The sequence below is a fragment of the Trachypithecus francoisi genome, unplaced genomic scaffold (genome assembly GCF_009764315.1).
Source record: "Trachypithecus francoisi isolate TF-2019V2 unplaced genomic scaffold, Tfra_2.0 Lachesis_group12, whole genome shotgun sequence".
Taxonomy (NCBI): Eukaryota; Metazoa; Chordata; class Mammalia; order Primates; family Cercopithecidae; genus Trachypithecus; species Trachypithecus francoisi.
In genome coordinates, this window is record NW_022681457.1 from 105,010,289 (window position 1) to 105,024,773 (window position 14,485).

Below are 14,485 nucleotides of genomic sequence, written 5' to 3' on the forward strand. Positions count from 1 at the left end.
TGACAGGCAACTGCTACACATTTAAACAGTTCCAAACTATCAAGAGGTGCTCTCAGATATCAGGCAGAAATCTGAAGTGTGTAGTCCTTAAGAATAGCCCTGCCATTGTGTGTGGTGGCTGCACTCAGCTGCACTAAAGCAAAAATCAGCTGTTCTAAGCTTAGTCAGATCCCAAAGGACTACACACTTAGAACACTCAATCCAGCACATGCACACACGCAAACCTTCCACACAACGTCTCTAAAAAGGACATTTCCCAGCACACTCAGTCTCCCTGCCCACTCAAACGGTGGTCAGATACTGATAAAAACAACTTAAAACTTTGTTTTTAAACTAGAATTTATTGGTATACAAAACTCCATTTCATAGATAAAGTGGCACATCTTTGCAGCTTCTATTGCACCAAGTATTGAAGATTAAAAACACACAAAAAAGAAACATTTGGTTTTGAAAACACTGCAAATAGCCAAGTACAGTACTTTGGTAAATAAAAAATAAAATGGTTCAGATGAACACAATCCGTGGAAAGAAACGATCTAGGGGGAAGGAACTATGGACATCAGACAATGGTCACAATTCTCACCATCGAGCTCCATAGATAAGGCAAGACTTGCTAAGCCTATGGATCACGACCCCATGGAGGTCTTAAGTTTCTCCAGACTGAAGCTAGAACAAGTATAGTGCAATTAAAAAAGAGAAGGCCCCTTCTCCACAGACACATCCACCCCTCTGTAAAGGGGACTGACGCACGCCAACACTTGTGCATGGGAAAGGGGGGCCCCCGGGTGTGACGTCTGACTCCTGGCTCTTTTCTTCTTTCCTCTGAGCTTAGTGCTGGTGCAGACTCTGGAAGAGTCACTGGGGAGGCCAAGGGCCTTTCCTACTATGAAAAATGAACCGTTAAGAGTGGGAAAATGTGGGGAGCCTCTCACCAGTACTGCTCGAGGGAACTGCCAGAGATCAAACCGCCAGCTGAGGTCTGTGGCTGAGCTCACATGATTGTCATGGACGGCTGGCAGCCTGCTGCGGGCTGACACACCAAGGATGAGAGCCAGGCTACAGAGGGTCTGTCCAGCAATCACCGCCGGCCGCAAGGACTGGCAGTGAGCAGCAGCAGCTCTGGATCATGGCTATGCCCTGCTTAGAATAAATTCCCTATGCAAAAGTTCGTAATTTTACAGAAATAGACTCTTTACACTGGTACCAGCCCCTTCTCAAGTAATTCTGCAAGGATGCTAAACATTTTCATGGAACCACAAAACAGTCCTAATGAGGACAGTAAAGAGAGGGACGCTACAAAGCAGCTGCTTCAAAGACACAGGTCAGAGTCTGAGGTTTTAAAGGAATTTCACCTCGGGACGGAAGACTGCCAGGCCAACCACAAGGCACAGCTCTTTCCAGAGGCCCCTATCAGTGGAGAACGGTAAGCTCTGCATCCTCCATACACTTGGTGACTGGTGTTCCGTGTTCTCTCCACATTCCAAAAATGACTGTCCCCTTACTAATATGCGATGGCAGACGTCATAATTTATGCTATCTAGATCTTCAATGATGTCATTAAAAAAAATACAATTTACTGGCCGGGCAGGGTTGCTCACGCCTGTAATCCCAGCACTTTGGGAGGCTGAGGTGGGCAGATCACGAGGTCAGGAGTTCGAGACCAGCCTGGCTAACATGGTGAAACCCCATCTCTACTAAAAATATAAAAATTAGCCAAGCATGGTGGCACGCACCTGTAATCCCAGCTACTCAGGAGGGAGAGGCAGGAGAATTGCTTGAACCCGGGAGGTGGAGGTTGCGGTGAGCCGAGATTGCACCACCACACTCCAGTTTGGGCAACAAAGCAAGATTCTGTCTCAAAAAAACAAACATACAAAAAAAAAAACCACAATTTACTTTAGAGCCAAGAAAACACACCTTATAAAAAGTACCATTATTACATCACCTCAGAACAACTGTCAAAGGCCCCAGAGTTTTAGCAACACTTGTTCTGAAAGCTGTGATGAATGAAGCTGTGAATAACGAGAATGGCAAAACAGAAAAACCGCATCAGAGTCTGAGTCTAAAGATTTAACATGGCTAGACAGAGCCTTGAGGTAAGAAAGTGAAGAGCTACGTATCTACCCAAAACGGGAGTTGGACAGGGCCACTGACATGTCACACTAAAATCAGGAAGCTCCGTTCTCTTCCCCTGGCAAAGATCCTTTTGGTCAGGGTAATTTTTAGTCACCTCTGACTAGGAATCCAAGTTTCCTTCAACTGACTGAATATTTCAGAGGTAAACTGATAGCATTCTATGCTGACCCAGTAAAACCCAGGCAGAGTCTACAGAGTTTCTCAGAGTTAGAGAAATTGCACATTGACTACGGGGACTCACTACGAGTACAGTTCAGCGCCAAAGTCCATCTGATGCTACCTGTGTAACATGTGAGCAACTCTCTCCCCAACGGAAGGTGGCCCTCCTCCCACCCCGCCCCCCACCCCTACCCCCGAAAATCACATCATTTCACACTGAAGAAGCTCCCTGGGGCAAGCAGGGCAGGCATAATAAATTACCCATGGAAAGGCTCCCTCCCAGTCAGCTCCAGCTGCTCCACAAGGGAGACCCCGCTTCCAAAGCCCTCAGAATCAAATTGGCATTGGAAGCGTTTTCAGAGCTTAATAAAGAAACTACAGACAACATCGACTAACATTTAAAATTCTTTCTGCCACAATTTCTCAAGTATACTTTGCTCCTGAAAGTGTATGTTCATTATTATTGAAAAACTAAATATACATATACATTCTAACTTTCTAATATCTCCTATATTATCTAGAAGTTATGGTTCTATGTTGCTTTAATACATCTATCTCTCTAGTTCAAAGTTGTTGCCACTAAAATTGTATTTATTTTGACCTCTAAAAAAAATCTTTTTAAAATCCATAAAACCTTTATATACAGTTTTAAAAGCAGTAAGCAGCTATGTACCACTGCTCCATCCCCTTTCTCCTGACCAAACTACAAGCTACCAAGACAATCTCATATAACGTAAATCTCTACAAGATACAACACAGAGGTTAAGACACATTCAGTTCCTAATAAAGAGTTCACAGAGTACCTGTACTAGAATAATAGCTGCTGACAACAGTCATCCCAGGACTAAACATACTGGGCCTCCACTCGGGCTGCCAGTGAAGTAATTTTCCAGTGCCCACTGAGGCAAAGCATATCGATTCCAACTACCTTATGTACCCAGTGAGATTGAGGCAGTGAAGTCTACGTTGAAACCATTAGCTAGAAGGTATCACTGAAGTTGGATGCATGTACCCCAGACCAACTGTAACTGAAAAGCTGTGAAACAGTAATAAAAGAAAATTACTAAAGCCATTTGATTAGTTTTTTAAACCGCCGTTATTATACTCCAGAAATGCTGAAGCCTATTATCACAATTAGGTAATTTATAAATAAATGTTACCAATATTCTTTAATAACTTTTTAGCAGCTTCTAAAACTTCTAAAACCCAAAAGGGCCCAAGGCCACCTTCATTAACCATGTAAATAAAGCAATTCTACTACTTCTGACAATGAGTCTCTCTTAAGCTCACTGCTAATCTGAATTTCTGGCATACAATCTTGTCTTTCTGAGAGGATCTGGCCTCTGAGTTCAAGCAGTACAAAACAGACAGGAAAGCGTCTTCTTCAGACACACTCAGCCAGTCAGGAATCTGCCCAGTGTTGAAAACTAAGACAACCATAGATCCTAACGCACTCTCGATCCCACTCCCGTAGAGTAAGGCAACAGAGATCTTTCATTCGTTTGGAATGTGTACAGCAACACAGCCTCAAGCTCAGGGCTCTGCGATGTGCACAGAAAAAATGCTGTGCACTTTTTTTAATCTGCTAAATTTTACAATGTACTGTACCCAAGAAGAATCCAAATCACAATGTCCTAGGAGCAATTCCAAGAGACTACTGATGCTCCAACTACAAAAAGCCACCAAAGTCAAAAACAAAATCAAAAGATAGCAGTGAAACTAAAGAAAGCAAATGGCCTGCTGATAAAGACAATCTGACGACTCCAGGAACTACCAAACTTTTTAGTTATCACTTTGCCTCCGAATTTTTCTAATTGTGAAATGTGAGGGGTGGGGAAGATAACTAATAATTTAACTTTCAACTCAGCATCAATTATTTGCCCAAGTATTAGGTCCCAAAAGACAAAGATTATCCACGATGGGCCACCTCGGATGTTATGGTTCTTAAGTTCACATCCACCAACTCAGTTTTAGGAATGACATCTCTCCATTGCTCAAGTCTGTCTATTTCAGAACTGAAGAGTCATTCGAAGGCCTTAACCAAAGTATATTCTCTTCCCTGCTGGTCCAACCTAAGTCAACCAACTCTGCTGGTGCAACAACTTCCAGCAGATGCTGGAGTTTTCCCAACTTCGAAATGCCAAACAGGGCTTAAATAAAAAGAAATACATGTGGCATTTTATAAGATTTAATTTCCACAATACTAAGTTTAGCAACCACCATGTATCTCTCTGAAGGCATCTAAGTCTAGAACAGAAAGGAAGAAAATCGTCATTTAAAATGTGAACATGAAAAACCTTATTCTTCCAGCCTTCTTCTATAAAAACATAATTATTTAGACTCCTCTTAGGCAAAACCCCAGGAGTTCTTCTCCTATTACAACTACAGACCCTGCTCTACATGCTATCAGAATTCCAGAACTGTATCACAAGTACTAACATGCCATCTCCCCACTGTCAGGAAACAAATAGCAAAAACCCAACACCACTGTCAACTTCCCAACAAGGCCTAGGCCTAATTAACAGTCAGCTGCATTTATCATATGGCTTGAGTGCAAAAGAACTAACAGCACCTACATCCCATCTGAAATAACATCAGAATCAGGAAGGAGAGAAATGTGGTTAATGTCCATCCTGATTGCAGGCCACAACCCTCATGTAACTTTGGGAAAACAATTCCTGAATTATTTTCTGAGTAACCTGGATTAGAAGAAAGTAAATCAAAGCATATTCCTGAGTTGAAGATCATTTATAAGCTACCCTATATGTTAGTATCTGTTTGAAAATGAAAGAGAAACTAAGGAAACTTGTCATTCTCAATTTCTAACAATTATTCTAAACTACTCATGAACAATGACAGCAAAACTCACCCCAAATGTTAAGGAAAGATCCTAGGATCACTGAAGTCTGATTTTCGGGCAAATAAAGCCACCACTTAAAAGGTTTTTTCTGACCTATCTGCCCCTAAAACTCAGTATTTTAATTTTGTATTACAGAATATGAATGGCCTCACTGCATTTTCATAAAACAAAACATATCACTAATAAAACTTTGAACAAAAAAAGAGGCAGCTCGAAGGACACTAACTCGTGTGTGAGCTCATGTGTGGGCTTTGTGGGTTGTGTTTCGTTTCCTAAAAGGACGGCCTCACTGGAGAGTCTTGCACACAGCAATCCTTTTCCAGCCACTTCTTACAACTCGCCAAGAAGCCAGAGAGTCAGATGTTCAGAGCAGCAAAGGTCTTCACCAAGGTGACCTGTGTGTTCGCCTCTGCTTCACTTCTGTTGTTGTCCCTGTGGCTACCTCTGCTCTCCAGGGCTTTCTGGCGGTGCCTCTCCTCCTGCCGCTTCTTCTTCTCCAGCCATTGCTGTTCTCGCCTCTGTTTGTTTGTGACCTGAGAGAGAAGGCCGCGGTGGTGAGTAGGCAGTATGGGGGCTCAAGCTGCCACCTGCTAGAAGGGAGATGGTGGCAAAGGGCACAGATTGCTTTTCAGCAGCAACAGGGAAAAACAATCTAAGACGCCAAAGATGATTTACTGTCCACTGCCGCTCAAATTTACATTTAAATTCATATTTCCTTGCTGAACTAGCGAACAAAATCAATTCCATTCTTCCCTTAAAGAAACCAGCCCTCATCCAGCAAGAGGTGACACACACACGTCAGAGGACACTTTTCCCCACATAATTTAATGCCCCAGGTAATTCTGACAAAATCCTCAGAAGCTTATTGCATCTTTGCCTCTGCTGTGGCTTTGTACACTGTAGCATTTTGAGCTCAGAACTTCTTGGTGAAAATCTTTAAAATGATTCCAAATTCAGTAAAATGGAAATGTCACATACTACCTGTGGGAGTGAAGGGCAGGGAGGGAGATGTACCTTTCTGGAAAGCACTTGACCATTTACCAAAAGCCTTTAAAAGATTCATGTATCCATGACCTTTAACCTGTTCATTCCTCTTCTAGGATCTTATCCAATATAATTATGCAAAAACCCAAAGATTTATACACAAAGGTGTTCATTGTAGATCACAGCATTTATAAAAAACATGGATAAACATGGGAAGAGCCCACATGTACAGTAATGTTAGCTGGGAAAACGAGGCTTTTCATTTGTACACTGAGGACAATTTCAGAGTATATTTCCTCCCAATTGTCACTGCATACACCAAACAGGGTAAGGGAGGTCATTCTACTTCTTGATGTATCTTTATGCATTCCCCAGATTTTCCACACTACTCTTATAAATCAGAAGGAAAATACAAATAAAATTATCTCAAGCTCCCACCACTGCCACAGAATTACACCTGCCCACCACCTGCCCTTTCAACCCCATCTTACATACCTTTGCGAGCTGGTTTTTATTTGCTTTGTTTTCTTCACTTGGGCTGGCCCGTGCCTTATTGTTGTCGGTCCTGCCTTCATTTAAGCCCTGATTTCCAAAGATTCTGGCACCACTGCCACCCTCCTCCCATAAAGGGCCACACTGCTTCAGCACTCGACCAGTGAGCTCAAGATTCTCTTCTGCATCTTCCAAAGAAAGATATTTCATTAAAACTGAGAACCTGAGTTACACGGGGTGATTACTGTATTAATTATTCCAAAATTACCTGGGTCCCTACTTTGGCCACAGGGGAAGTAAGTTTCCTTGAGACAAATTCTAATGTCAAGACAGTGGGAAACATAGGAAGAAAAAGTTGGTAAAAGTGGGAAGATAAATTTTAAAATAATATACTGACCGCCTTTTGATCAGCTTCCCACCAGCAGAGTGCTTTTTAGATAAATTATGTTTTAACATGAATTTTTATGGGAAAGTCTTACATTTGCACCCAAAATCAAGAAAAGAAACAGGCTCTAAAGCTGTGCTGTCCAATGTATTAGCCACTAGCTATATGCGGCCATTTACATTTAAATTAAAATTAAACATTTAAAATGTAGTTCCCCAGTCTCACTGCACAAGTGGCAGGTACACACTATACTGAACAGCACAGATCACTGGAGGGTGCTGTTTAAAGTCTCAAAGACCAAGTTACTTACAGATTTCTAAAAGTACAGCCAATACATAGTGGATAATAAAATACCTCATCACATGGAGAACTATGATGCCAGAAACAGTATCTGACATGTAACATGTGGCAATCAGTATTTATTGATATCATTTTAAATAAATGACTTGAGAAGTTAATAAGATGTTACATCTCTTTTCTTTTTTTTTTCTTTTTGAGATGGAGTCTCACTCTGTTGCCCAGGCTGGAGTGCAGTGGTGCGACCTCAGCTCACTGCAACCGCCACCTCCCAGGTTCAAGCGATTCTCCTGCCTCAGTCTCCTGAGTAGCTGGGATTACAGGCACCCGCCACCATACCCAGCTAATTTTTGTATTTTCAGTAGAGACGGGGTTTCACCATGTTCGTCAGGCTGGTCTCGAACTCCTGACCTCGTGATCCGCCCGCCTCGGCCTCCCGAAGTGCTGGGATTACAGGTGTGAGCCACCACACCCGGCCTTTACATCTCTTTTCTTTCCTCTGAGTCACAAAATTAAACTCGGTTCATGTTTAAAAAAAAAAAAAAAAAATCAAAATTATCACAAGTTAATAGAAATCTAAATATTTCCACCAGGAAAATAATTCTGGTTATCATTTTGGTCTTCTAAGGGCATCTTATTTCTAAACAGGGTAATTCTTCCCTGATGCGTCCCCCAGCACCCTGTACTCCCACCCCATTATGTACTATCACACCAGTTTACCTGTCTCCACCATCCACCCTCCACGTCTGAACTACACTCCCCCTGAAGCAGGGCCAGGACCTAGTAAAAACTGTCTGCATACAGAACGTGCTCAATAAACAACTCCTAAATCAATGACAGAACAGTTACCACCTGTGACTTGGTTAAAAATAAATATTTGGAAAATTACCAACACAACCATTTTGAAGGCCTATAAATATTACTCATGGACTTACTATTTCTCTTCCCTTGGTTCATCTGAAGCATGGCAATTATTGCAGATTCAATATTATAATTTTCAGCTTCCAGGTTCTGGACTATTAAATTAAAATCCTATCCAAGAAACAAACAAACAAACAAATCACTTCAAAACTCTGGGTATATTTTTCTGCCTAGCTCTACTTCAATAATCATAAACATAAAGATGTAATAGTGAGAATTAAGACAAGGTTTCAGGACCTTTTCCATTTAGAAAATGTCAATTTTCAATAAGGTTGGTCCCTTGAAATAACCATCTAATGTACATTTATAAATGAACTCCCTCTATAAAACTGCATTTGTACTACTGTAAACACTAGTCAGGAAAAATTAAATCCACATACTTCCTGAGAATTTTGAGCAGTACTGGGTGAAGTCTAGCAAACAACAGGGAAATGAATAAATAGCTCTCATTAAGCCACATAAGCTAATCGAACTATAAATCTCATGGGCCTATTTTGCCCCACAAAGTGCTGATATGCTGGAGAGGTGCTACGAAATTAAGACGTAAGCTAGGCACAGCAACACTTAAGCTAGGCACAGCAACGCTTGCTTCTAAATCATTCCTGCATGACAGAAATACTAACTGAACATCCAGTTGCATTACAAACTTTCTGGACAGCATCCTCTACTTCGTTTCTCAGGTCATCTTCAGAGTCCATTCCCTTTGTCTTGATCTTTTCTCTTTTATTTGATTCATCTTGATGAAGCATCTGAAACTAAAGGAAACAAATAATAATCAGGGAACTATGTTGAGAATCCAACTATGTTCAAAATCTTCAACACAAGACACTCTCATCTCGAAAAGCACCCAGGGAAACTTGGCAATCCAAATCCTAAACCCACAAAGAACAGTTCACTTGGGATCCATGAAACCTTTACAACCTGGGCCTTAAATCAGAAAAGCTAAAATCATCCCTCTGTAGATGCTCAACCACCTTCTTCTGCTTCCCATTAATGCAGAGAGATAGGTAAATGGACAAAGACAGCTCTATTTTTTGAATGTAAAAGTATAGTGGACTCCAGCAATGTGCAGTATATTCCTCAGAATGTTAATACAAAGCATTCTATTATAAAATTAAACCCTAAGAATTTGACAAAGAGTTACAGGAGTCTTTGACCCAGTAGTTTCAGTTTTGAAATTTAGCCAAAGGAAATAATATCAAATAGAGAAAAGATTTATGGGCCTGGTGCAGTGGCTCACACCTGTAATCCCAGCACTTTGGGAGGCTGATGGGGGTGGGTCACTTCACCTCAGGAGTTCAAAACCAGCCTGGGCAACAAAGTGACATCCTGTCTCTACAAAAAAACACAAAGAATTATTTGGGCATGGTGGCATGCACCTGTAGTCCCAGCTACTCAGGAGGCTGAGGTGGGAGGATGGCTTGAGCCCAGGAGGTGGAGGCTGCAGTGAGCGGAGATCACGCCACTGCATTCCAGCCTGGCCAACAGAGCTAGACCTTGTCTCAAAAAAGAAAAGAAAAGAAAAGATTTAGGTACAAGGGCTAACAGTGTTACTTATACTAGTGAATAACAAAACCACCGAAAGGCTTTATAGTATGGTATGGTTAAATAACCACTGTAAATCCGCAGAATGACGCCTTCGCTCCCACTAAAGGAAGAAACACAATCATCACTCCCACCATTATTACTTAACAATATTTTGGAGGTAACAGCCAAAGCCATTAGCTAAAATAAATTATAAGTATAAAATTAAAAAGAAAAAAGTAATCTGTCCTTGGAGATGATATAATTCTGTAACTGAAACAAGAGAATCAACAAAAAAAACTACTGCAAACCAAAAAAATTACAGCAAATCATATACCTGATAAGACTCTAGCATCTAGCATATATTAAAAACTCTTACAACTCAAAAACAAAAAGGCAGAATCAATTAAAAAATAGGCAAAAGACTTGAATAGACATTTCTCCAAAGATATACAGATGGCTGAAAAGCACATGAGAAGATGTTCAATGTCATTAGCTATTAAGAAAATGCAATTCAAAACTTTAAGATACTGGCCAGGCGCGGTGGCTCACGCCTGTAATCCCAGCACTTTGGGAGGCCCAGGTGGGCAGATCACGAGGTAAGGAGATCGAGACCATCCTGGCTAACACGATGAAATCCCGGCTAACACGACAAAACCCCGTCTCCACTAAAAATACAAAAAATTAGCTGGGCGTGGTGGCGGGTACCTGTAGTACCAGCTACTCAGGAGGCGGAGGCAGGAGAATGGCGTAAACCCAGGAGGCAGAGCTTGCAGTGAGCCGAGATCACGCCACTGCACTCCAGCCTGGGCGACAGAGCAAGACTCTGTATCAAAAAACAAAAACTTTAAGATACTAAGTAGGATGACCATTTAAGAAAAAAACTACAAATGTTAGGATGAAGAGAAAACAAAGCCTGGCAAGAAAAACAGTGCAGCTGCTGTGGAAAACAGTTTGGCAGTTCCTCAAAAAGTTAAATTTAGGTTTACCATATGACCCAGCAATTCCACTCCAAGGTATATACAAAAAGACTGAAAATAGGTATTTGTAAAAATACTGTACACAAATACTCATACCAGCACTATTCTCAATAGCCAAAAGGTGGGAACAACCTAAATGCTCATTAACAGATGAACAGATGCACAAAAAATCATCTCTCCATATAATGGAATATTATTCAGCCATAAAAAAAGAATGAAGTACTGATACATGTTACACCATGAATGACTCTCAAAAACATTATACTGAAGAAAGAAGCCACAAAGAAAAAGTCACATATAATTCCATTTACATAAAATGTCCAGAATAGGCAAATTCACAGAGAAGAAAGGCAAACTGGTGATTGCTAGGGGACAGAGGAAATTGGGAGTCACTGCTTAATGGGCATGAGGTTTTCTTTTTGGGGTAATGAAAATACTTCGGGACTAGACGGAGGATGTGGTTGTACAACAAACACTGGGGATGTACTGAGTACCACTGGACTGTATATTTTTAAATGATTAATTTTATGTTATGGGAATTTTGTCTTAATTTTTAAAAAGAGAGGGGTTCTGTGGGATACCTAAGTATGCAATTAACATTTTGTTAATTAACAGCTCTCATAGACAAATGATAACCCACTAGAAAATATAAAAGATCTCTTTACAATACACAAAAAGCACAAAACACCTCCTTAGAATAAACTCAACAAAAAACGGGCAAGATCTATATGAAGAAAATGTTCCAAAGGATCACAAAGTCAATTAAATAATAAAAGACTCAACATCAGAAAGATGTCAGCTTTTCCTTAAATTACTCTTATTAACTTAATGAGATTCCAATTTTTAAAAACTCAATAGGGACGGGAATAGTGGCTCACACCTGTAACCCCAGCACTTTGGGAGACCAAGGCGAGCAGATGACTTGAGGTCAGGAGTTCAAGACCAGCCTGGCCAACATGGTGAAACCCTATCTTTACTAAAAATACGAAAATTAGCCGAGGGTGGTGGCGAGCTACCAGCTACTCGGGAGGCTGAGGCAGGAGAACTGCTTGAAACCAGGAGGTGGAGGTTGCAGTGAGGTGAGATTGCACCACTGCACTCCAGCCTGGGCAACACGGCGAGACTGTCTCAAAAAAAAAACAAAAACAAAAACAACTCAGTAGCATTTCTTTTGAACTAGACACATTGATTCTAACATTTATTATTTATTGATTTGTTTATTTTTTAGATGGAGTCTCGCTCTGTCACCTAGGCTGGAGTGCAGTGGTGCCAACTCTGCTCACTGCAAGCTCCGCCTCCCGGGTTCACGCCATTCTCCTGCCTCAGCCTCCCAAGTAGCTGGGACTACGGGCGCCCGCCACCTTGCCCGGCTAATTTTTTGTATAAAGTAGAGACGGGGTTTCACCATGTTAGCCAGGATGGTCTTGATCTCCTGACCTCGTGATCTGCCCACCTCGGCCTCCTAAAGTGCTGGGATTACAGGCGTGAGCCACCGCGCCTGGCCTCATTTTGTTTTTTTTAAAAAAGGCAAGAATATATAAGGAAACGCTAAAAAAGAAAATTAATTATGAGTGAAAAATTCTACCAGATTTTAAAATATACCAACTAAAACCATGAGGCATCAACATGTGAACAGGGAGATCAGTGGATCAGAACCAAATGTCTAGGAATAGACCCAAATACATATGGGAATTGAGTATATGGAAAGACAGTGGCATTTTAAATCAGTGGAGAAAAGATGTAAAATTAATCAATGGTTTGGGTACAACTAGGTAATCACAAGGGAAATATAAAATTGGATCCATAGCCTCACACCCTTATATGAATATAAATTCCAAAAGAAGCCAAGATTTAATTTTTTTTTAAGTCAGACTATAAGCTGGGTGCAGTGGCTCACACCTGCAATCTCAACACTTTGGGTGGTCGAGGCAGGAGGGGTGCTTGAGTCCAGGAGTTAGAGACCAACCTGGGCAACAAAGTGAGACCCTGTCTCTACAAAAAATAAAAAATTAGCCAGGCACAGTGGTGCACAGCTGTGGCTCCAGCTACTCAGGAAGATCGCTTGGGCCTGGGAGGTTGAGGGTGCAGTGAAACATGATCATGGCACTGCACTCCAGCCTCGGCAACAGAGTGAGACCCAGTCTCAATCAATCAATCAATAAATAAAGTGAAACTATGAAAGCACTAGAATCAACTATGGGAGAATTACTTTTCACCTCAGAGTGGGAAAGACTTTCCTAGTTATGACCCAAAATCCAAAGGGCATATAATAAAATCATTAACAAATTTAACCATGAAAATATCTAAAATTCTTTCATAGCAAAGACCACAGGAGAAAGAAAAAGACAAATGACAGAGTGCAAAAACCTATTTGCAACTCATATCACAGACAGAAGCTAATTTCCCTAATACATAAAAAGCTCCCCCAAATCATTAAGACAACATAATAGGGAAAAAATGGGGAAAGAAAATGAACACCATTTACAAAAAAGAAAATAGAAATGTCTTAAACACAGGAGAAGATGCATATATAAGAGAAATGCAAATTAAAACTAGGTTAAGTAAACAATTTTTCCCTTAACAATGAAAAGGATTTAAAAATTTGTTAACACTATGTTGACAAAGTGCACCGTGCAGGAAAAGAGCCAGTTTAAGCAGGTGGGAGCTTAAACTGGTGAAATCTTGTTAGAAAGTAATTTGATAATACCAATCAACATCCTCTGATGTGGCAAGGACCTTCTAGGAATGTGTCCCACAGATGCATGTGTGAAATGAGGTACATAAAAGGTACTGCACACTGCTTGTAATAGCAAAGGATTAGATGCCACCTAAAAGCCCATCGGTAAGTGAGTGGTCAAAAATATTATAATGCATCTATAGAACAGGACACTACGCAGCCTTTAAAAAGGATACAGGAAGTTCCTTATGTACTACCATGAATTAAATCTCAAGACACATTAAATTTAAAAAGCACAGTGCAGGATGTATGTGTGGGATGTGTAGGATGCTACAACTAGTGGTGGGGAGAGTGTAGCGTAAAAATGGCAAAAGTGGAATATGTGCACATACACATATATTTGCTTGATATGTAAACCATAGGAGATTTTATTATATACTAATACCACTGACTGCATCCAGGGAGAACAATGTGGCTGAAGTACAAGGGTAGGAGAGTGACTTTCACTATATATCCCATTATATATTTTGAATTCTAATCCATGGACAAATATGACCTATTCAAGAATTAAAATTCCCAGGCACCATGGCTCACACCTGTAATCCCAACACATTGGAAGGCCAAGGTACAAGGATCACTTGAGCCCAGGAGTTGGAGGGCAACCTGGGCAACATAGTGAAACTTCATCTCTACAAAAAATTTAAAAATGAACGAAGCATGGTGGTGCACACCTGTAGTCCTAGCTACTCAGGAGGCTGAGGTGAGAGGATTGCTGGAGTCCAGGTGGACAAGGCTGCTGCTGTGTGCTGTGATGGTGCCACTGCACTTCAGCCTGGGCAACAGAGCGAGACCCTATCTCAAAAAATAAATAAAACTGTTTAAAAAAAAATGGTTTTGGATCATGTGTAAAAACAGGAGAAAAGGTTTCTGCAATAATGTTAATTTTTAAAAACAGGAAACAAAGCTATACAAATACAATGTCAACCAGGTTTTAAAGCATTAAATGACTGAACATAAATCTACCAAAACAATAACAAAATGTACATTCAGGTAGCTGAGTTGACTTTATG

At 40.8% G+C, this 14,485-nt stretch overlaps 1 protein-coding gene across 2 annotated transcripts in view; it reads right to left on the reverse strand.

The window, feature by feature from the left end:
* Positions 1-321: 321 nt before the first annotated feature.
* The window catches only part of OTUD3 (OTU deubiquitinase 3), a 31,383-nt gene continuing 17,219 nt past the window's right edge, over positions 322-14,485 (reverse strand). The window contains exons 5-8 of one of the 2 annotated variants that reach the window (XM_033228049.1): positions 8,882-8,989; positions 8,249-8,345; positions 6,635-6,819; positions 322-5,688 (exon numbers count right to left, since the gene is read on the reverse strand). In XM_033228049.1, coding sequence (XP_033083940.1) covers positions 5,512-5,688; positions 6,635-6,819; positions 8,249-8,345; positions 8,882-8,989 — 567 coding nt within the window. In that variant the 3' untranslated portion in view covers positions 322-5,511. Of the gene's footprint in view, positions 5,689-6,634; positions 6,820-8,248; positions 8,346-8,857; positions 8,990-14,485 lie in introns of both variants that reach the window. The other variant, XM_033228048.1, reaches the window with a different exon arrangement.